Source organism: Gallinula chloropus (assembly GCF_964237585.1).
Source record: "Gallinula chloropus genome assembly, chromosome: 12".
NCBI lineage: Eukaryota > Metazoa > Chordata > Aves > Gruiformes > Rallidae > Gallinula > Gallinula chloropus.
In genome coordinates this window covers 9,690,197-9,715,413 of record NC_140097.1, presented here as the reverse complement: position 1 = coordinate 9,715,413, position 25,217 = coordinate 9,690,197, and the positions used below count along the sequence as shown (strand labels likewise).

General features: G+C 35.1%; 1 protein-coding gene across 1 annotated transcript in view; it reads right to left on the bottom strand.

Annotated features, from left to right (window-relative positions):
* CFAP20DC (CFAP20 domain containing) overlaps positions 1 to 25,217 on the bottom strand; it is a gene marked incomplete at both ends in the record, with an annotated part of 70,522 nt that overhangs the window by 23,093 nt on the left and 22,212 nt on the right. Inside the window, 7 exons of the mRNA XM_084269828.1 lie at positions 228 to 431; positions 8,043 to 8,435; positions 12,296 to 12,627; positions 17,125 to 17,271; positions 17,622 to 17,793; positions 18,301 to 18,437; positions 24,013 to 24,177. Coding sequence (XP_084125954.1) covers positions 228 to 431; positions 8,043 to 8,435; positions 12,296 to 12,627; positions 17,125 to 17,271; positions 17,622 to 17,793; positions 18,301 to 18,437; positions 24,013 to 24,177 — 1,550 coding nt within the window. The remainder of the gene's footprint in view (positions 1 to 227; positions 432 to 8,042; positions 8,436 to 12,295; positions 12,628 to 17,124; positions 17,272 to 17,621; positions 17,794 to 18,300; positions 18,438 to 24,012; positions 24,178 to 25,217) is intronic.

The window sequence follows — 25,217 nt, the reverse complement described above, 5'->3', positions numbered from 1 at the left end:
AGGAATATATACATAAAATAGAGTTGCTCTTTGTCCACAGTGGCACTCTAGAACCTGCTGGAAGTGCATGTGTTTTGGTTGTGTCTTGTACTCATTAAGTTCTAAAAAAGCATTTGATAACGATACCTTAAATTTCAAAGCTTCTCAAAGAAATTTTAAAATTCAAGACCCCAAACTCTCAGAAGTGATAGAAACTATGTAAAGAAAATACTGTGGGTTTGACTTACTGGTGGGAAGCAAGAGTTCCAGGTTGTTGTATCATCACTGCTTGTACTTATGCTAACATTGCAGTTGTCTATCTGTGATGCGCTCAGCCCATGCGAAATCCCAGTGTCCTTTAATTCTTCATTTTGTTCTCTCTTCATGCTGGCCAGCATCTGTAGTTCAGATGGACTCAGTCTATTTGACTGGTAGGTTTTCCAGTCATACTCCTGTGAAATAAAATAGAAAAGTCAACAATACAAACAGGATCCTGGAACAGGATGTATGTATGAAACTGGATACCTTGGAAAATCTCTTTGGTAATCTTCAAGTGAAGTTCCAAAATTAAAAGAGAAACAATATGTTTATTAGAAAAGATTAGTTAACAGATTTCTGTCCAGCTATGAGCATGAAGCATATTTACACATGATCACAGGAAGGAGGAAGAATGCAAACACTGCTACACACTGTAGTTTGGATCCGGGGTGTTTGGTGAAGTTGCTGTTTCACTGCAATTACAAAAAGATAAAATCAGCTTTTCAGAAGTTCAAAAATTCAGCAGCTAAAATTGCTTAATCGTTAAATGCAAATCTTGAAATAAGCCCAATCACACAGTTATCGTAGTATCATAAACACCACCAACAAAACATTTAGTTATCTGTCAAGCACAGCAAAAAATTCCTCTGGAAAGCTACACATCAGCACTAAATTTTAAAAATTATTTTGGTAACTTGCTAGCTTATACATTTTAAAATAAACATCACTATATTTTAATTTTTCTTTATATTCATTGTTTGAATTGTTAATGTAACTCATGTTGTTATAACAAAATTGGTCAACAGGCTAAACCCATGTATTAAGGATTTTGCAGTTTGCACTCATGCTTCACACATTGCCTCACACAACACCTCACTATAAAATTGTTCAAGTTCATTCAACCTCTTGTGGCATCATCTTTGCTTAAAGAACTCCTCCTTAAAGAAAAACTTCCTTTAGGGTTCCACACAGACTGCTGTTTCACAAAGGAACAGGTCTAACACTTGAGGCCTCTACTTTCTGTTCTGAATGGAATTACAAAGCAGTTCTCCAGTCTTGCAGCCTGTGTGTGGAGAGGTACGGGGTAACCAAAGACCTCAAGAACACACACACAAGTTAGCAGCACTAGTGAGATGAAATTGCTAGTGTTTCCTGCTATGAAATTCAGCCTGAGCGTGTCTTCTGGAGGTACAAAAGTCACCTTACCACCAGAAAACACACTCAAATATTACACAGTGGAATTACTACTACAACCTCCTCTGCTTTCTTCCTATGGATAGAAACACGTATCTAGGTCTTCTATCTGGGTTGTAATCATGAATTGGTCACACCTGAGACACAGGAAAACTTGAACTGCAGCTTCAGCTTAGGAAGAGAAATAGTAGAGCAACATTCAGTACCTTCAAGCAAACAAACAACACAGAAACATGGCATTTGCTTTAAAAGCCACTCATGAATATACGTGATTAATAAAATATTATATAGGTTCAATTAATCAGCTCCACAGAGGTTGTATACACCCCACAGAAGATGATATATATTGGACTTTGATTCCTTTATTTTAAGGAAATCATGCAAAAAGGTATGTATATGTCCTAGATTTTCACATATGTTGCTCAGCATTTCACATGCAAAGTGCTCACTTGCACTAGAAAGATTAATTACATCATTGCTGAACCAGGAAGTTTTTTAGTGACACACAGTACTTTTTACTGGTTTATACCTTAATAAAAATATATTTTCTGGGAATCAGAAAAGCATTATTGTCTGTCTGATCCCCTTTCCTGCCAGCTTTTTTTGTCCTTGGATCAGAGCAAAAGCAGATAATGAAGGATACTACATTACTTATTTCCTCTCCAGAAGTTTAACTGGGGATATGCTCATAGATTCATCCACAGTGTTGATCCAAGTACAGGACGTGCAATACAGTGCATACTGGAACGGAATATTGGATCAAGGACAGATGGAGAAAACCTTCTTTTTTAATAATACCTGCAATGGCATCATGCAATGAATAGAAACTTGATTTCAGCTCAGGCTTTGCAAAAAGAGTTTTAGAAAAAAACCATGTAGCATAGTTTTATTTCTTCATGGCTGCCATAAAAGAAATCAACAGTCATTACCTCAATAGTATATTAAATAATACTTGTTATTTTGATTCTAGTTAAGAAATTAAGTACAATTCAGTAAAGATTGCTGCCCAACAAGTTTTTGGCAGCAGCAACTCTGCCATGTATTTCTGATGTTTCATTCTGACTACCATGATGGATTTCACTTGTAGCCACCTATTGCAAATAACTGGTCAAAAAGAAAATTAGCACTGAAATAATGAAGTAAAACTACCTTTGATGGGAAGGCTGACTGCAAGCTGACAATCAGAGGTAAATATATCACATGAAATGGGATTTTTGGTATAGATAAACTCAGTCTGCCATTTTCTACAAAGTATAAGATGACAGAAATTAAGCACAGCTGCCATCCCTTTTTTTACCTCTGGCTTTTGAGGTCCAAGCGTCATTCCTGAATAATGTGATTATTACTGTCATTTTTAATCCTAAAATAATACATGATGTTTTCTCTAGACCCTTACTAACCATAAATTAACAACTCAGTTACTATTAACTATTTGTCCCCTCCATATGAAGCTTGCTATGTTACAGCTGGAAAGTCTGCTTTTCTCTGATGTATCAGTATTCTATCAGATCTATAGCTTCTATAACTTATATTGATCTAACTGATGATGAGTTCCTCTTAATTTTCCTATATAGAAGCCTTCTGCATATATTTGATTATTATAAGAGAGTCTTTGGCTTATCTTTCTTACCTCATACACCAAAAAAATTGTATGCAGTCATTACAATGACAAGAGGAACTAGTGCTATGCAGAATAAAAGCACTAAGCATTGGAAAACATTTTTCTTATTTTCTTCTAATAAAGGCAAAACATTGGCCAACCTTGGCTGTCTTTTCCTTTACATCTATGAAGGAAGTTGTATAGATTTTTGGAATTTCTATAAAATAACTGAAAACATTTGCTGCTTTTTTTCCTCACCTTATTTGAAATATTCACTCTATTTGCTTTTCTTGCAGTGGTGTCACTCTAGAAATTCCATACTTAGAAAGGAGATTTCATGACATCTTTCTGTCTTTAACTTCCTGTACAATAAACTCCTTGTAATAAAGGATAAATATTTTGGACTATTTATTCTGTAGCTTCAGATGACTACTACAAAAAACCCTCTTCACAGAGGGTTTTTAGTATAGATATTATAATGTCTTAACTAGTTTCCAATAAGAGAATTTGAAAATTGAATTTGAGATTAAGTTAACTCTGTAATTTAGAAGAAACTTTTGCTTTAAGAACCAATTTTGCAATACTTGTACATTTGTCTAAAATTTCATATTTCTTTTAGTAATTAAAATCTTATTTTGTCTTTCTGAATATCCTCTCTTTATGATAAAGTATTTTTATTATGCACTTAAAACTTGTACTAGATTGACAAAACCTGTTGTTTAAAGAATATTTTTCATATATAATGACAATTGCATTCTTCTACGTTCAAATGATTTACTCAGAATTGTTTGAATGTAGTTATATGTGCTGAAAACTTTAATTACCAGCTATCTACATGCTCGCAATATTACCCAGAGGGCTGTACTTCCTTCTTAATTAAAAATATTTGAACTTAATAATAGAGAACTCTATTAAAACATGAATAAAACATTACAAGTAACCAGGTCCTTAAAGTGTATTAAGTAGCTAGCAAATTGATTGCAGGAAGAGTTGGTTAAGCAGTTTTTTTCTCTTTACCAGTCCCCCATATGAGCAGATTAGAAGAGACTACTTCTCTAAACTCTCACTCTAACACCTTTTCATACAAAAGTATTCTTTCATATATAATTCTTGAAACAATGAACAGTGAAACAAAATAATTACATGCCCACAGCCAACAAAAAAACTCTCCAGTGCTGTACCAGTGTATTTAGTATTTTATGTCACCACTTCTTTTCTTGAAGCCTGTAGGTACCTAGAACACTAGTTTCTTCCTGCAAAACTGTTCCAGCAAATAGAAAAGAAAGCTTTACATGTGCAGATGGTCAGAAAATGAGCAGATTCAAATAGCTTATTATAGTAATTTTGAAATGATTGAAAATATTAATGACAATTAATAAAAATACATATTTTACTCTATTCTACAAGTGCCAGGTGAACATACGTTCTGATATAAACACTGCTTAAAAGGCCATCGGCAGCACTCAAATCTGGCTTCCAATTTTGACTGTGGACAAGTACAGAGCTCCAAGAAAAGATTTCTGGATGGGAAAGTTTTATGACTTGATCAAATCAAGTATGAGAGCTAAATCTGACAGATACTTTCAATTTATATTTTGTAGCAATGAAACAAAAGTCTGTCACTCCTGAGTTTCTATACATTGATAAGAGGCTTTGTTCTCACAAACAATCCTCACAAGCAATAAATTACACGTGACACGTTTACATGTGCAGTGTGGTAACAGCCCTATTGTCTAATTTAGTAAGCAACTATGGAGGAGAGGGGAAATGACAGCTCTTTTCCTTCATTTTTTGAAACAAAGTATCACAAAAAAAAGTTGTGAAATATATCAGTTTAAAAATTGAACTGTAATCCACATATGTAGTTTGTATTTAGTTACAGGAAAAAGTTGATCATTGCAATAAAACTGATAACATCTTTTAGGAAAGTAATCAACATATTCCCTTTGTTATGCACAGATTACAGTTATGGTTAGTAATAAACATAGCTGAGTTTTAAGCAAAACAATTTTCCAAAACTGAACACAATTAGGAAACAAGGGGGGAATCCATTTAATCACACAAATGTGAAGTTACTAGAAACTAGAAAAAAATAACCTATGGATAAAAGTGGGAGGGAAAGAGAATGTAAAATGTAAAATAATATAATTATGCACTTATAGGCAGACACTCTGGTATTAACACATACAGAAAAACAGAGAAACAGATTATCCAGTTTTCTATAACTAAAAATTACAGAAGCATATATTCATCCCAAAACAGAAAAACACATGCATTGCATTCTTCCACATTTTCTACATCACTAGTGGCAATTCTAACATATTTTCCAGATAATAAATACATAAAACATATCACAGAATCTCCTGAGTTGGAAAGGACCCATAAGGACAATTGAGTCCAACTCCTGGCTCCAAACAGGACCAGCCAAGTCAGAGCCTGGGACTGGGTGCATCATCCAGATGCTTCTTGAACTCAGTTAAGCTCGGTGCTATGATCGCTTCCCTGGGGAGCTTGTTCCAGTGCCCAATCACCCTCTCAGTGTTCCTAACTACATCAGCACAACACCAGCTACAAATGCTGCTATTGGTAGGATTTTCTGTGCCTTTTAAAAAAAGTTTTCTTTCTATTCTGTTTAAGATCACCAGCCACTGATATTTTTCATCACCACAAGGTCTCAGCACTGCTTCTGGATTTCAGCTGCATTATTGCATTTCATTCCCCTTGCTTCCCCTAATCTGCTGCCTTCCCAAGGGAAACCAGTCTCTGGACCCTTAATGGAAAGGGATGTTCTGTTTTTATCAGAAAAAGTTCAAGGCCATTACACAATCCAGTAAGCTACTTGCAGAATATGGGAAGAGATTTCTAGAACCCTCAATCACATCTCACAGGACTGAGAGACACATAAAACCCATCCCCTACACCAGTACTAAGAGAGACTCATTTCACAAAAGCAGCACTGAAGCATCACTGGCATTGCAGTATGCACATTTCCCTACCAAAGATACACAGAAAAGCTGAACAGATGCTTTCCTAGATGCTGTTCTTTCATCTCATGCCCAGTTTGGATTGCTGCTCTTAGCCCAATGCCCAGATTTCTGTATCCCCATTTAGCTGCAGCACAGTCCATCCTCATCAGCCAAAAGCAGGTAGGTAGAACTGTTCTGCACAATGACTCTGTCCCAGCAGCAGCACCCTCGTCCCACAGAAATAGTCACTCCTGCTTCCCCTTTCACAGATGTTGTTAAATCAGAGAGCCAAAATTAACTGCTTCAACAAGTAACAGAATTGCTACCGGCTAAAATTCCCACAGCAGAGTGACATTACTTCTCTCCAGGTGCAATGGTGACTCTGATATCTTATAGCAGATAGGAAAAGTTACCAGGACAAGAAACATAATAATGATGGAAGATGTCCATTTCCTTTATGCAAATGAGGTATATGTCACATTGCAAGACATTACTGTAAGTTAATTTTTCCATAACTGCTTCATAGAGCCACAAAAAAGAGAAGCATCTATTCTTCTGGTCCCCAGCAGTGTGTAGCACCTGGTATAAGACACTGCTATCCAAAAAATGCTACTATATAAATGATCATGCAATAGCTAGATTCAACATCCTTGGGTAAAAAATGTCACAAAAGAGCAATCCTGGAACTAAATACCACACAGAAGTCCTTGACCTGTAGAAAAAACAATTTGGATGATGTATAGTCATCAAATAGTAAATATTATCGCACTTACTTAACAAGTAATAATAATAAAGATTATTCATTGTTTCTTATCATGAACACAAGAATGAGAAAGCACCAGGAATGAAATAATGTATTAAAAAGGAAAAAAAACAAAAAGCAGTTAAACTCTGAAATTCACCGTCACAAGGCAAAGGCCATATTGACACAATGAGCAACTGCTCAAAAAAAATTCCACCACCAGTTATTTACCACAAAGACAACACTTTTCCCTGAATAAACTGCTAAGCTGTGGACTGCTGGAAGGAAGCCTGCAGGGCATGCTGGCGAGGTACCGCTGGATGCTTTCTTTGTCACTGGCTTTTCCTCCCCTAGCCGTTTATGACTGACTGCTGCTGGACAGAAGATGCTGGCTATGTAACTCTTTAGGCTCGTAAGGTATTAGCTGACTTCTGAAAAAGATATCTCTGAAGCCTGAGGAAGAAGTTTGGCTTGTTCCACTCTAAGATGCTCAGGAATAAATCTAATGTGCTTTACAACATATTTAGAGAAGAGGTCACGTGTTAAAAGATATGGATCTGCTGTAACTCAAAGCCCAAAAGAATTCTATCAAAAAACATGTAACAGTCACACACTGTCTCATTTGTGATTTACAGAATGCACTTGATTCTTAAGCTCCAGTTCCTGATTCAAAGCACAATTCAAAGCTCTTCATTATAAGCTGAAAATACAAGAATTAGCTATTAAGAGAAATTTAAGAACATAATTAGCTTCAGACAAACTTGTTCTTTGAATTACTGCATGTTTCCATAAGGGCAATCCAGGAAGAAAAAAAACTAGGAACAAAACAACACTTTGCTGAATGTAACAATTCCTTTACTAGCCTGGCAATTTACCCTATGACACAGCCTTACTGCTGGCTCTCAATCCCATAATTTATTATTTTTCAAGGCTGTCACAGAGTCTATGAAGTACCTAGATTAGTGCTCTTTCTGTGGTCACTTGTTAATATATCAATTCAAAGTCTGCCAATTTTCCTCTATAATCTTTAAGCCACAAACTGCTTTCTAACTCATGTATTTCCAAAATGTGAGCTGCTCAACGCCATCTCTTTTTACCCATAAATGTCTGTGATTCTGTTTTATTTGGAGTACTATTTTGTGTGCCACAAAACCCTATGACATCAACTTTCAACAGACTGAGCTCAGTAAATATTGTTATGACGAAATCAGAATATAGCTGGATGGAAGATGTATTATTTCTCACTTCATGCAAATGGGTATATCTAATACAGATTCTCTATACAACCATAAAAATCACTTACACGAGTCTGTGTTGTCAGACAGGAATTTTCACTTGAGATTTTCTGGAGAGACTTTATATCGACAGACCTTTTAAATTGACCAGGAACTCCTTCATATCTTTCAGTTTTTTCAGATTCATTTGGAATTACTTTAAAGAATTCAGATTTACTTCCAGTTGGGGAAAGAGAAAAGGTAGGCTTTAAGCTTTTCAGAGAGCTAACAGAATCTGTTTCTCTCACAGTGGAACTCTGTGGTTTTGGTAAGAAGGTCTCTTTAAGGTTATGTTCGCTGTGCCCCTTATTCTTCCAGTGTTCTTTTCTCAGTGATATCGTCAGTGATGGGATCTCTTTAAAACCTGCTGAATCAGATGTTCCTTGGTTCTCAGCACCCTGGATAAACTCACTGTTGTCATCCTAAATTTAGGAAACAAAATAAGAGTGACTCCCTCTCATCATCACGCAATAGTTTTACATAATCTTAACATTTCAAAATGGCTCTTTGATCTCTGCTGAGTAATTCTACATTTGCAAGGATTCTGAAAACCAGCTGCTCTTCTTGGCAGCCAGCTGAGTATATGATAAACATTTTCTTACATCTCAAGTAGTGAGAAGTAGGAAGAAGAGGAGAGGGATACAGGATTATACTTTTCTAAATGTCAGCTCAAATTTAGAACGCTGGTAACCTCCCAAACCTGAGTGTCACATGATAATCTTAATTTCAAAAAGATATGTTACAGCTGTAAACCAGAAGTAAGAAAAGAGCCCACAACAACGATATCTTTCCATTGAATTATTATTATTCTATATTTTTACACTGCAAACAACTTATACGTAGACAAAATAACTCCTGCTGAGATCACTTTGCTCACCTCTGGTAATATCACTGAGTATCGTATTCAGTACATTGAGTAATTTCCTTGAAATAAAAATCTGTATTTCCTTCATCTTCATGGATTTTTTTTATGGCATAAATTACCTTAAAATCTGTACTGGAAACTCATATTGAGCCATGTTAACTTAAAATGGAAGATTACTAAAGAAAATACTGCTTTTCCCCACACATTCGAGAGAAATGGATAGCAGATTTATCTGAAGCTTAGATTCCCTCCTACCTTTACATGCCCTTTCAACCACACATATTTAAGTTCTGGAATAATTTATTAAGTACTAAATCATGAAATGGTCTCAGAAATACCCGTTAAGTTTGCCTAATATAATGCAGCATATGTAAACTGAAGATGAGAATGATCTTCCTGAGGAATGAGCAATTTCACTGTATTGTATTCCCTGAAAGAACATGCACATGGACAGTTCTGGATACATAAAACTGATTGCTCTTGCTGGGTTGTAATTTTAAGAAGATCATTGTAATGACTGTAGAGGGCCACCTACCAGAAGCAGGTGGGATATAGTCCCTTTGTACACTGAGCTTAAATACTGAGGTATCAGAGTGACATGATCTATCAGCTGTTGTCTTATTCCTTGAATTATATAAGGACTGAAAAACTCTCACTGAAGGCTGCACCGACGAACTTACCAGTTACGCTAAACCCAGTATTTTGGATAGGCCTCTGTGACACATGGTCACACCTGCCACAGCCACACAACTCTGCAAACAGCAAGAGTTCTTGGTCTTGCTCTGGGTTTGACAGAGTCAGTAAATGCTGCCATGACAAGTTTAATTATACAAAGGCTCTGACAGAAATTTGAGCTGAAAGCGTGGACATTGATATCATTACAAAGTAAGTCACTTGACAGTGAGTGGTTCCAAGAGAAGCTTAGATTTTTATCCTTTACTGATTACTTGACTCTGATAATTGAACAACAGCATTGAACAATTTCAGTGAGCAGGTTAAAACATTTCCTCCCCAAAAGCCAAAAGTTACACAAACCATATAATTCCAGCACAGTTATTATGCATATCTTTGTTACAAAACCTGTAACAATGTGGCTTATCTCACCCTGTAAGATTAACATGGTTTTCAACAGGCATTGCAAGAGTCAGCTTAACTTAGTCAAATATTTTGTCATATAAGTGAAATCAACAGTGAAACACATTGAGGCTGGGCTAAAGATTCTTTGTAATTTTGCAAAGATACCTTAAACTCTGCTAAAACAGATACTGTTAAGTTAGCAGTTATGTTCAGCTATCATGGTTCTTCCAGGATCCTCTTCACTGTATTTTCAGTGCTGGAAATAAAACTCCTTTTTAGTTTACTTCAGTAATGCAAAATAGAGGAATCTGAATATTAAATGTGTATCCAGACTATCAGTACAAAGCTGACTTCAAGAAGCAACACAGAATGTATCTGTACAAGGAAGTGGATGAATATGGGCAAAATATGAATGCTAAGTAATTTGTTGGTTCAGTGACTTCTTTCACATGAAAGAAAGGCTTAACTATGAATTACTAATGTAGTAGTTAGACTGAGAAAAAAACCTCTCTTGATAATTTGTTAGCATGCTTTAGATTTGTTTAATGTACTTATCTTCTAGCTTTGTAAGTCTAATGTATTTCCAGCTGCAGTGCTGATACTATTTAATGTAGCTTATATCCAAAGATTATGAATAAAACAAAGGCTGTTCCCCAGCACACCTCTGGCACACAGTCAAAGAAAAGTTCCTTAGTTTATATAAAGTCTTAAATTTTTAAAAAGATAATAGGGATCTTCTATCAGTCTCTCTTGCATCAGCCATCTAGAATGGCCATTAATACTGTGCCCCAATGCTGTGCTGTAAAAGCTGGAGTACCTGCTTTCTCTTTGTGTGCTTGGCACTGGATCTCTGGGGTAGGACAACAGGATGGAAGGTTAGCAATCTCCTTCAGTAAAGGCTTCAGCACCAGCAGTGCTCGATGATTAATTTAGCTTTTGATTAATTTATAGATTTTTTTCCTGTTTTATCGTTCATGATTTAAGTATGTCATACACACCGTGTTTTGAAAGACACTTTCTTTTTATTCACTTACAGCATGGCCTTTACTGTTTGTACCTCTTTGGAAGTTTTCATTTGCTGTTTCTGCCCTGCTTTGGAGAGATACCTTTACAAAGGGCTTTAATACACCCCCTCTCCCCAAAAGAATAAAAATGGCAATCAAATTGGAAACTATTGAAGCTGAGTAAATGACTAAAGTGCTGGAAAGCTTCCACAATTCTTGTGTTATGGAAATATTTTCCTAACCTAGCTTCTACAGGAACCTCTCTGGCATTTCATGAGCATAACAAACAAAGAAATTATTTGAAATCCAAACAGTCCCGTATTATCTTTAGAATAGTATTCCATACAGCTCTGCTCATGAATTATTGTCTTGCTTAACTCTGGAATTCTGGAACTTTGTTTGAAATAATAAAGTCTTACAGATTTATGTCAATAAATAACACACTGCCCTGGATAACAGGAAAACCCCACAACTATGGAAAAAAAAAAACCAGCCCATGAAAAGTTGTGTTTCCTATACATAGCAACAGAAATTTGGTTTCTCAGAAATACAGACGACAGAGCAGTATTTCTGTTCAGTTCAGTCCACCTTGCTATTATGTAACCTGGTTGTATTTTATTTCTCATTGACGAGCAACAGATTAGAATACCAAGAAGCCCATTTCATAATTAAAAATGAAATACATTAGAATGTTCATAAAGGTAGACACTGTTAGCAATTACTGTAATGACACAATGTAACTATTCAGCATGATCAAAGTTTGGTGTATTTCTATATAGTATCAGTTGATACATTTGTCAAAAAATATTTTTCTTTCACTATCTCAGAAAAATTTCCACATTGCAAAAGAATTACAGCTGGTGATGCTGACACAGCTCAAGCAGGAATACCAATCAAGTGACATTAAAAAACTGAAATTTCTTAATTCACTTCTGACAGTGTTGGTGAGCAAAATGTTCCCTGCTTACTGTTAGTTTCAAAAGGCACAAGGAAGCTTTATTTACTGCACTATTGCTCAACCATAACGAACTTGGATCTTGCTCAAATATATGATGCAGGCTTTCCCAAAATCTTTTCTGTTGTAATGATGCATGGTACTCACACCTCTCTGTTAGCACAGGGGCTGACAGAGAATCAGGTTCCGCTTGTTACAGAGGCTATCCCTGCATTTTCCCTCCTGTATCCAGTTAGACACAGCAACCTGACAAAGACAAATCTACCTGTAGGTGTATGTGGAAAAGATGATTTATTCTCTCTGTCTAGACTGAAGACAAAATCTCATCCTAGGAGTTTTAGGATACAGAGTAACAAGAATTAAATGCACAAAGTGGCCTACCTCTTCACTGCTGTCAGTTCCTTGAAAGTTATCTTCACTTTGGGTTTTCCTGTGTACTGCATTACTGTCTTGCTGCAAATCCAAAGGGAAAATGCAAGATTCTGGTGACACATTTGGAGACTTCCCATGAGGAGCTGATCGAGGTCTTGATGAAAATGTGAAAATCTCTTTATTATTCACTTGGTGATCACTTGCTTCCTTGCTGTGATGTTGAACAGAGGCTTCCTGTGGTGACGTTGACTTATGGCAGGCTGAATCCGCAGTAGTTACGAACTGCTCACTCCTATCCACCTGAACAGTCTCAGTGGAACTTTCTGGAAACACACATTCATCTGAAACATACAACATTAATTTTAATGCCAAACATGTAAGTTGTGTTGTACCCTGATCACTCTCTTTTCCTCTGGAAGTTTTACAGCAGAGTAAGCTTTTCTAATAGAGAGACATTCTGTTTATCAGATTTATATAGCTGGAAGAGTAATGAGGATGCAACAAAAAGATCAGGCTGCTTCCTAAGTGAGGCAATGTTAATCAAAACATTTCCAAATGACAGCCAAAAAATCCACAAGCTACGATGTACAATATGCAAGCCTGCAATTTGGAAATCTGAAACCATTCAGCTGTTAAAGATTTGAAACTGTTTCACTGAATTTCATTCTAGGAAAACATAATTTTATTAAATTTGGCTATTGATCTTTTTCTATAGGCATCTATTGTGGCCGACATTTAAAAAATATCACACATTGCTGGTGGAAAGTTCATACTACAATCTGCTGTTTCTTTATTGCTGAAATTCTACACTTTCTTTTACGTACAGAACTTATGGTTTAAATCTCAATTTCAAACTACAGCTCTGAAGAAAAATAGCGTGACATGAAAAATGTATGAAGATATCCGTTGCACCAAGTTTCCCTGAATACAGGCAGCACTAATCTGCCAATTTTAAAACAAACAATAAACTACAGAAATGGATTTAAAGATTGAATGCACCAGATAAACATGAAAAGGCCATTTTTACACTCTTATTGTTAACTTATATTTTACTGTTTGGAATGATGGTATAGAAAAAAATGTCAATTTGATTGATTAAAACCAATCTCAAATAGCATCTGAGAAAAGGAGAATTGCTCAAGTATGCAATACTCCCTTATCTTCATTAAAGGTACTGTGGTGTGGATTATTCACTAGATCTTGAAACCTTCTGGCTCCATAAAACAAAGTTACCACCAACCGTATTAAAAAAGGCTCAATAAAAAAAATACTAAAAACGTAATAATAAAGTCACACTGCAGTAATAAAATGCTTGCTGTCACAGACCACACTAAGCTTACTATGGAATTCTACTCTTTTTAGTTTTGGTAGAGGTAATTATCCCTTCAGACAGATTCAGCAGTTTGGGGGAGATGTGAGGAAGTGTGAACCACCATAAAAGTAGGCAAAAAACCAACAAGAACACTAGGAGAAGCAGCTGTCTTCTTCCTAGGTTGCTGTGATTCTTCCAGTTTGCTGAAGATAGCTAGTAAAGTTACCAAACTCCAGCTAATATCCTAAATAGTACCTTGTTCTAGGGACAAGTGAAAAGCAGGGACTTAACATGTCTTGTAGATCCATGGCTTGCAGTTCCTTGTTCCAGTAGATATAATTTTTCACTCTCTACATGAAGACCAGCTATACACAGAACCACATAGGCTTCTGAGGTAAAATCTTTTCATATTCTATCACCATGCTGGTTTACAACATTAAAAACTGTTTTGTAAATATATAGAAATCTCACTTTGCTTTTAATTAACAAAAGACTTGCAAGATGAACAAGTAGTGTCATTTATTCTACAAATATTTTGGACTAGCTTTAAAAGAGCTTCAAGAAATGTCTGAAATTATTCAAAGCTTTAAAAATAGCCTTATAATTTGTGGGGTTTTAAAGCAACAATATTAAAATTTTCAACTTGCTGCACTTTTCAAAACAAAAAATATCTTCAAAACCTACCTAAGAAAATTTTTGGAGTTTTTGCATTTGTTCCTACCTTAGGACTCTAACTCTTCTGACCAGCCCAGCACCCACCCTTCTCCTGTGTAATATGGACTCATTCTACTAGATTTCAATGGCAGTGGCTTGACTAAGATCAAGATGTATAACATATACTCCTTTAGTACTTTAGAACAGGTGGATGTTGCTTTTTAATTCACAAAGGTAAATAGATAGATAGAAACTTATAATTAATTCTGAAGCAAAAAGAAAGCATTAAGCCATCTGGGTTTTGTGATTTTAAGTCAATTTTGATTTAAGTATCAAAATATAAATAGAAATCTTAAGTAATAGTTTTTGTCAAGTGCTTAGAGGAGAGGAGGCAGAAGTATAAACTCTGGCACAAACACCCAAAAATCTTCTTACACATGACTTGACTCACCATTCTGAATCAATGGCTTCACCTGATCAAAGATATTTCAGAAGAACAAGGAACTATTTTACAAGATTTAGTGGCTGTATAAGCTTCAGCCTGAATATTCTGCTTTTTTAGTCTAATCTCTGTAATAACAACTTTAGTTTCCAGAGATACTGAAGGAAAATACTTGGTTCAATAATAAGCTAAATACAAATATTAGTTTGTATACCTCAGTGCTTAATGAAATAGGCAGGGGGAAGACAGAAAAGCCTGTAAGGCTTTAAGATGCCATTCTATGCTAGCAATGGAGTCCCACAACTTCTGTAACCTGTAGTCAGTGCAGCATGCTGTTAACAGTCTACAAGTGAAAGATATGGGGTGTTTTGGACCAGACCAAATCCCATTATCTCTCCACCACAAACTATACTGAAATTTCTTTTTAATTTAGCATTTCCATGTCAATTGTAATGAACAATTTGGAGCATCTTCTTAGCAAAATATGCAAATTACTATGTAATCACAACACTGCAGCGAACAAGATAAATGCAAGAATGATCACCTAAACATCTAATTAGTTCTTCTACACAGTCAGACTTATGCTAAAGCTTCTAATTGCAGCCTAACATTTTAATGAAAATTTCAGCATTGCCTAAATAAGATTGGAGAGCTATAAACAATGCTCCCTCATTTTGTTTTTTCCCTTGCCTAAAACCAGTTTACCTCGGTACAGGTACTGCACATCTGCCACAGAAGACGTGCTGATCTGAGGTCTCTAATAAATCTAAAAGATATTATTATAAATAGCAGTGACTAACCTCGAAGGTGATAAGAGCAATTACTTGCAAATGCTGCCCTCCCTCCAAGAAATTTAAACTACTACTTACTCAAGCTAATGGCAGACAAGGTGCAGTACTGTCCCAGGATTACCATGGGGCTCAATACTACTAAATTCCTGGTGATAAGAGTAGCCTATGATAGATTATTGTTGATTCAACTTGTTTTGCCCAAAGTATAAATGGGGAGGCTGAAACCAGGTAAGCTTGCTCTTTGGAAGAAGTGCAGGCAAAGCAGAGGACTTTCCTTGATGAAGAGGCTGCCTATAGGAAACTCTTTAACACATATGAATCAAGTAGTACAAGATAAAGGGACCACTAAGTCATCTACTCATGGTTAGATGTTTTCATGCATTGCAAATAAACTGAAAGCTGCCAGCTGAGCTGCAAGTGCCAAGCAATGAAAATATGGGGGGGGAAAAAAAAGGTTTGGAGAATTGTAGCTTAGAAGATCTCATGGTGCCTTTCTCTGCCTGTACACACAATTAAGACTATATAGAAACAGTTCTCGTTCTCACAAACAGTAAAATAGCAGTGTTTATACACAGTTGCTGCTTCTGAATTTACAATTGGGCATTTAGACATGCCAGTCTACAGTGCTCTGTCTTTTTCTATCACTTTTATTTACATAAAATAACACGTGTTGATTTATTTTTTCTGAAATTCTACCACTAGATAGAGGCCCTGGTGTTATAGATGAAGAATAAATAAGACAGTGATTCCTGCCTCAGAATCCTCAAAATTCAACTAAATAGGAAGTAATTTAACAATTCTGCAGAAGGCTCTACTTGCCTTAGCATCCTGCATCTGTTTCAGTCAAATTATGAAAGCCATAATAGCAATTATGGATTACTGATGTTGTCATAGCATATAATTGCTTCTAAACATCTTTAAGTTTAAACAAGATGGAAACATCTCACAATGTGAGGGAAAATGTCTTTGGTCAATTTTGAGCAGATTTGAGTAGTCTGCCTGCTTTACAAGTTCACAGCCATGCCTTTTAAAAGAAAGTAACACTACTTTTTCATAGAGACAAGGGCTATTTTCCCCACAGTAATGCCTTTTCCTGACACATGCAAAGCAACTCAATTGACCCTGTATGACAAAAATATCCACACCTTTTGGTAGCTAAGTGTGAAAGTAAAAAAACCCCATAAGGTGAGGTGTCTTTCTGTAAGAGGAAAAAAATAATCACCACAACTTAAAAGAAACCAAACCACCAAACCCCCCTGATATTATATAGGTACCATAATTGTTATCCTAAACCCTTATCTGGGACAAACAAAGTATCTCATACGTTTGATGTTTGGAGTCTTTAGTGTTAAATTTAATAGGGATTTAAAGAATAAATTATTTTTAGTTCTTTCCTTTTAATCATGACAACATGGAATTTTTCTTTTTTTATTCATTCACTGCTCTGGTACTCTGCTTAATCCTGCAAATCTTTATCAATGCTCAAAAGCAATTCTGTTGCAGGGTGTTTGATTTCCATAATCCCCCACAACACAGACATTTATATTTTATGTGAACTGCTTTTGAGTCCTTTCAAATTTACAACAGATAGTTCCCCCACACCACACAACTGTAAACCAACATAAAACGAGCACTATACCACTGGTTATCTCCCACGTGGTTTTGGCTGCATTTTTCAGACATAATCTTCTATGACTGTTCATGTCTGCTGTTGGTCCTTGTGTTGAAGCAAGCTGAAAATCTGCTCTTCCATTCCCAGAGGTTTTCTGAGTCTGAATTGCAGGGTCTGAAATGGAACCCAGAGACTTATGAAATGTGGGTTAACATTCACATTGTGTGATTTTCTTACTTGAGGCATGGAAAAACACCATACAGAGTTTTATCTTGGGACACAAACATCTTCCCAACAACATGGGAATTCTGTAGGGCAGCAGGAATCAGTCAGTCACAATGGTAAAAATTTAACACTAGTTACAGAAGGAGGGCAAACCATAAAAACAGGCTTGCAAAAGTCTGCAAAATAATCAAGAACCACTGCAGTAGCCCAGCTATATACACAGCATGGGGGAAAGCAGAATAGGTGTTTATCCTGTGAAAATTTTGGAACTTGGTGAACTCTTTGTCTTATGCTCTTACCATTTTGACATACATCTTTAGCTGTTTGGTGAGTATTTGTTTTGCCTCCTTGATCATCACATGGTGAGAACGATAGCTCCAATCTCTCAATGTCTTGTATGGGTTCAGTTCCCCTTCCCGAACTCTGAAGTCGGCATGATCTATTACTTTTGCTACCCAAGACCTTTGTTACCTTGAAAGACATTATTTTCTTAATGAAAGATAAAAATGTAGCAGCTTTCAAAACAGTTAGAGGCAAACATACATTTTGATTTAAACTCAATTTTCAAATACAAGTTTCCAAATCTTGTTTTTTTTCCTCAATACTATCTTTTCAGCAAAGTTTAGGGTAGGTACAGTTCTGTGTGGTATCTCCAGTCTTTACAGCCTACCAACAGACAGTGGAGGTTTTTGTTTTGGGTTTTTTTTTCCTACTGGAAGAAAGGAAAACAAGGCAAACAAAAGGAAAAAAAAATCACCATAAAAAGGCAGTGAAATCTGTGGCTATTCTGGGCCGCTCAAGCATTTTACTTGTCCTCCACTAGATATTATAGTATCTCTCTCACACTGGGGGCCCAGGACCAAACTCAGACACAGCCTCACATTGGTTCTGAAAACACCTTTTAGCGTGGGACTCCTCTGCTTCTCAATCTCTTAATTTGTGTAAGTGGCAGCGGTTTTGTAACTTAAGTCTCTTCACCTCTCCAGAAATCCTTGTACTGACCCTTTTGTTTGAAGATGGAGGTGGCCCAAGGATCTTTGTTCCAAATGCAATATGTGATACATCCTGAGTTTTACTGCTGTGTGTATTGCCTTGTTCTCTATTAGCCAAGCTACCTAAGAAAAATAATAGGGTTTTTAATTTAAAATTACACTACTTCAAAGAACAAATATTTTCCAAATAAACTTAAATAAAAGAATTATTAATACTAATGATACATAAAAAATATGTTCCATTATAGCATAATCCCCAGAAATATGTAGGAATACCAGACACACATTTTATAAAAGTTTCAACACACAAGCAAGAAACTTTTGGCCTATTATATAGAACTATTTCTAATTTCCTTCCTTTGAAGTTATTTCTGTCAAAGGGGATCTTCATAAAAAAAAAATCTGTTGTATGATTTCTTTAGAATGTCAATGAAAAACTTAACTTGTGAGAGAAATGAAAAACAACTCTAATTAGTAAATAATAGATAAATAACACAAGAAAATAGGCAAAACTGTCAAGGTATCACTCACAACTCAGAATAACTATTTAAGCTTAGCTGGCTTTTTGAAATTACTGAATTTACTGTATTAGCAGCACTGAGCCCTAATATTGCAAACAACATATTTCTGTGAAGTCTTCTACCCCCTTCACTACTTTTCAAAATTGTTTAAAATGTAAACATATTTTTATGATTTTTTTCAAGCACATAAAATGACAACCAGTCTGGAAGCCAAACAAAGTAAATATGGAACACAGGTGAGTGATCTGAGAAAAAAAACTGAAAGAGTATAAATTAGTTATGCACTGATTCGCAGAATTGTAGGGGTTGGAAGGGACCTCCAAAGTTCATCCAGTCAAACCCCTCTGCCAAAGCAGGTTCCCTAGAACAGATCGCACCGGTGACCTGTATGAACTTTATCAGCAGGGTTGCCAAGGTTAATGCAATACCTGCTTTCCACTTTAAAAACAAAACAAAACAAAATTCTCCAAGATTGTCAGTCAGTCAATTCTCCTTTCCAGAGCTGATAAAAAGGGTTAATTTATGGTTAAAATTTCCAATGTCTGAAGATTTTTTCTGGCTACAACTTCAGTATTAAATTGCCATCTCACTTTTGAGATTTGGTATCTTCATAAACCAGTAAAGAATAGAAAAAAATTGTTGATTTCTCCTATGTATTTTTCATAGAATTATTTAATCTTAAATTCATGATCAGCTTTATTTCCAGTAGCATTAAAGAAATGAAAAAAGATCATGCATTACGCACCAAACGTCACAATTTACTGTACTCAGAAGCCCAAAAGAAGTCATTTTGTGCCATTACTTTCTTCCCTTTTTCCTGATGTGACATTTGGTTGCTGCTAACAGCTGTCATTTCACAAGATTAGATGACCTGTCTTGGTTTAACATCAATTTCTTTAATTTGCAGACTACCTTGGGATGTTGTTAACTCCAATTATAAAAACTGATTTGCATGAAAATCTCTGTTTATGAACACATTAATTGACTGCAATTAATTACCTACATCTACATATAACAGCGTGTTGATGGCATAATGAAATAATATGTGTAATTAAAAGAGGATGCTAAAAATAATTTGGGCTTTTGATTAGCGAATAAACAAAAAGTTTAGTATATAAAAGGAACACTTTCCAATTAAAATGTACTTAAACATACCCAAACTTGCATTTTCAAGACGACAAATTTCTGGAATTTGTAAAGCATGTCTGTAATAACATATGCTATTTTTATAAGATGGGATTAAAAATCAAGACTAAACCTTAAACTGAAGGCATTTCGTTTTCATGCAGGTCAGGGATATTATCATTAATTGTTTTACTATATATACCAAAGGGTTACATATCTTTGTAGTCCAGACAATAAAACCGAAAGCATTTTTTAAATGAACATTCATTCTCCCGTTTAGATGTATCATTCCCACCGTTGTACTCATTTAAGTTTTACAGCCCCTTGTAGTTTGACAACCCTGACAAGAAATAATGATTTATTTTTTTTAATGCAGTCATCCAGAAACTAAATTCCAGAGTTTCCTCTGGAAGCAAACTTGCAGTCAAACTTCACAACAAAACTTTGGCTCGACTACTTGTATGTCAACAGGACTCTAAAAATATTATTTGCCTTTTAATATTGCAAAAAAGGTACTTGTATGTAGGAAAAAAGCTGAATAATTACATCAGTAAATGTATAAAGGGTCTTACTCTAAGCAAGAATTGAAACCCCCTCCCATTCATTTCAGCTGCTGATGAAGACTGACATTACTAATGAGTTATATCAAGAGAGAACAAAAGTTACCCTGAAAAAGCATCAGCATGGTAGCTCAGTGAAGATGTTAAAAGTCTTTGAGTTGGGATTTATTTTTTTTCATGTACCGGTAAAAGTAGAAGAAAAGAAGTTAAAGTATTTTCTGAAGCATTTCATATCATGAAGGTTGTTCTCAAATAAATATGACTTTCAAAATTTATTTTTGTTTAGAATTTCATGAGACACTGCACCTTAAATACTGCTGTTGCTTGTAATAGTCCTGTCTTTTATAGTACTAAACTTCAGCAGTAGTTATGGTTCCATGTAATTTATCTTATTGCTTTACTCAATACTTTTCACGTGTATTTCCAGAATGTTTTCACAGAAATGGTGGAAATTATTATTTACTGAGTTCAAGCCCCAAAGATGAGAATCCTTAAGACTGAGAAAGTACTAAAACCAGTGGAATAAAAATGTATCTTCCTTGCCTACAGCACCACTTCTAACATTGCCTACACTGATGAAGATGTATTGGAAACGGATTCTTTATCTAATTTGCTTTTTCAGACCCACTTCTAAGCTACTTCAGACCTACTTTCTTCTCAAAAGATCTTCAACTACCCTGTTTTACTATGATGAATCAATGACTGAAAAGGTTTTACACAGTAAGGAAAAAAAAGAAAACCTTCAGTAAGACTTCGTAATTATTATATGGGCCAAATTAAAGTCTCAGTCCTGTGATTCACAACAATAATGTAACAAAAGAGTAAAGAGTGCCTATAAAGAGATTTCACTTGTGTTTTTCTAAGCTGTAGCAGTAGGACGTTTACATACTTCCTAAGTTTAAGCTGAAAATAACAATCACTTCGACATTTTAAAAGGGGTGAAATTATCACTTCTCCATGAAGGACATGAATCAGAGCATACAAAATATTCTCATTTTAAAATCCATTATAACCCTCCTTTTTAAGAGGTGCTTGCACATATTCCAGGATATTTACTGTTGCAAATGGATCCACAGAATAATTTTAAAAATAGAGGAGAGTACAGATTAGTTATGTGCAACTGGATTTACAAAACTAGTAATATCCTGGGAGTAAAAAAATTATATTTTTGCTGTGTTTAGAATTCCAATCAATAAAATATCCTGCCAGTGAAAAATATGGCTTTTATGATTTATTTCCTCATTGGAAATGTAGCTGATGTCTCCAAAACTCAACAACTGATTTAAAAATAACCTGATTTTGTCCAGCCACAATAAAACCTGGCAATAGCTGAAAATTTTATTTCATTCTTTACATAGTTGCCTTAAGTTATATTTTAAAGATCACTCTTTAAAGATCACAACTGTTTATGTAAAATTTTACAACTGCAGAGTTCCATTAACGAACACAAACAATTTATGTTTCATTTTATTGCTGTTACTTAAATGTGATCTATCTTTTTATAATATTGTTCTAAAGGATATTCATTATTTTCCATCAAAACATTAAGGACTGTAAAGACATTTGGCTTTAGTGAAATTTTGCTGTTGACTTTACTGCAGGTAGGAAGCAATGAACAGCTTTAAAACAACGTAACAGCTTTAGAAAGGACCAGCCAATTTTGTGACCTAAGTCTGTTTAAGCAACTTTAACATTCAAACCTTGTTATTTGCTTCTACATTTATGTTTCTACTGATTCTTGGCTTATAAATCTTACACAGACAGGCTTGCCAATTTAAATATAAATTGCAGGAAGTGGCATTGTAGAAGAGGCCAATCCAGTTTCAAACAATAGGCAAACCCAAATGCTTCAGAAATGGCACAAGGTACTTTCAGTAGGGATTTATGAAATAATCTGTCTTCAACACAGTTCTTAGAGTAAATCTGGTAAATCCTAGAAGTATGAGATGAAATTTTTCATTCATACTTTTGCTGGTACTAAATACAAAAGCACTGACATTACTCTTACTCATACACAACAACTGATTTTGGAATCACACAAATTTCTTTACTTCACCAGGTTATTGTAGCAGTGGATTCCATGCTTTAATCATATTCTGTGTAACACAGTATTTTCTGTTATTGTTTCTTAATTTTCAACTGCAGTATCACATCAAATCATGTCTTGCTTTTGTGCAATGAGATAGGAAAAACAGCTTCTACTTAGCTTTGTACCACTAGTTAATTTATAAATTCCCTTATGCCAATTTTTAGTGTTTTCAGCAAGTCTTCATGACAGTTTTTCATTCACGCTGCTTCCCTCTCTAACAATTGTGTCTGCAAAATCTTTTCTGAGATCATTTAACTAATAATGTATAAAGTATTTCAGATAATAATGCAAAACTGATTTAAAGGCTTGATTCCTTTTCCTATTTCATATAAAATACAGCTAATTCATATGAGATACCAGTATCTCAGTTTTTTAAAAATGTGGCTAATATTAATCTGAGAATTCCACCGAGCTATATGTACAGTGATGATAACCTTCCTTTCTAAAGTCATCTGATTTTGACACTTTAAAGCTTAACTGTAGTTAACATTTCTGCCCAATGCACAATCCTTTATCAGAGCTAGATTTTGAATGCTATCATGCTTACCTAGTACAGTGATCCACAGCTCAATTTTTCAAAATATTTGCCACAAGAAATAAAAGTACTAATCTGAAACTTTGTTTAACAAAATATAAGGTTCCCTGCACGTTGGGCAATCCCTAAAGAACAGCTAATCGTACACTTTTAAAACTGTCTGATGTCCCACTCTTTACTAACCTAGTAACTCTATCATATGAAGAACTTACTCCCACATGATTCAATTCTCTTTTAAGATTATTTCTATCTACAATAAAAGATACAGTGCCAAGAACAAAAAACTTTGAGGCCTCCTGCTGTTAGCCTGCAGCTATAATAAAGATTTAAAATCTGATGCTTTGTTTCCTTTCTGTCTATTAGGTTTTATCCAAGTCAATAGCTTCTACCTTGGCACATGACTGCCTTGCTTCTTTAACAAATCTTTTCTACATAATGCCGTCAAAGTTTAAATTACACCTGTTCTCATCTTACAGCTTACATAAACATTAAAATAACTCCAAGACACCAATAAGACAAGATTTCCTCTCTCAAGTATAAGCTGAAGAGACTATACTACACTATACAGTCTTAAAAGAGTTTCGTTCATGAGCACATACTTTAAAAAGAAGTGTAATAACTACACTCAGAAGACATCCTCAAAAATTGTATAAATATCACCCTTGAATTAGAATGTTTTAGTCTGCACATATATCTCAAACTATAGAACAGAAATGTGTCTAAGTGCTCAGATATAACAGCCATGCAAGAGTTGCCATGTTTTATCTTAAGACACTGGAACTCTTAACATGCGCTTTCCCCAAAAAGACCTGTTATTTGTACACATATGTATAGACCATATAAAATGTGTTTTAATACAACAGAATACCTGTTTCTTCTCCTGTTGCTGGGTGTCTCCTGCATTTTATTTCTGCCTTGTGAATTTTAGTCAGGTTCAGCAATTGTGTAACTTGTGGTACATCTGTATTTAGCTGGCAGGCCCGAGGAATAACTTCTGTGGGCTCATATGGCATAAATGGAACACCACACGTATCTGGAATACAAAAACCCTGTGAGCTTCACTCAGATGATACAACTGAATTAAGTTTGACTTATATTGTTTGTTAGGTTACATATATTTTAGTTCATATGGTTATAACAGTTTAATACATTATGGTAACTTGAAAAATTTGCTGGGATTGTTGACTTTCGAGAAAAGAAACTTATACTGTGTATTATTTTGGGGAAAAAAAATTAATACATTTAAACTAAGAAATATGCACCAATAACTAGAATAGCTATAGTATAAAGACTTTGATTTGGAAAGTGAAGCAGCAAAATCACAAAATACATTTTGTTGCTTTTTATTACAACTTACTTCTAATATTGGTATACTGATTTGCAGACAAAATGAACCCCTGAAAAAGATATTAAGAGTCACGAGACTAGAGGAGCAAATAGAGATATCCTGTATACGCCAATAAAGAATTTGACAAGCATTGATTCCAAACTTTGGACACCATTACAGTTTCATGATAAACTAAAAAGCTGTCAATTTATCTATTCTTGTGCCATCAAGCACTAGTAGAATGCGATCTGATTGTCTCTGCTTTCCCTTTAGATACCAAGACTGGAAGATACTAATATAGACTGGGTTTATAATGGTTATTCTCTATGAAGAAATGTATCCTGAGTAAGAACTATTCCTGATGTTTTGATGCCAAGTCATTCCAAACCTTGTAAAACTTGAATCTACTAAGTTAATGAATATTAGCCTCTTTTTCCAAGAATAAGAAAAGGAAAACATAACCCCAAACCCAACATGAATAATGGATCAAGTACTGAGATCCGAACAGAAAAATTTAAATGTCCCATGTTATATTTCAGTACTGGGCATATTTATTTAACTAAGATAAATGCTAGGAACCATTTTTTTTCCACCAAGCTGGAACATCATTTACCACTATAAGACAATACTTAGTGATAAAAACCTCATACGTAACCTTGGGATTACTATGGAAACCAGAAACTAGGTATATATCAAGCTTGTGCGCCTCACTATCATGGGGCAGAGAAGATTAATTCTTTTCTCTT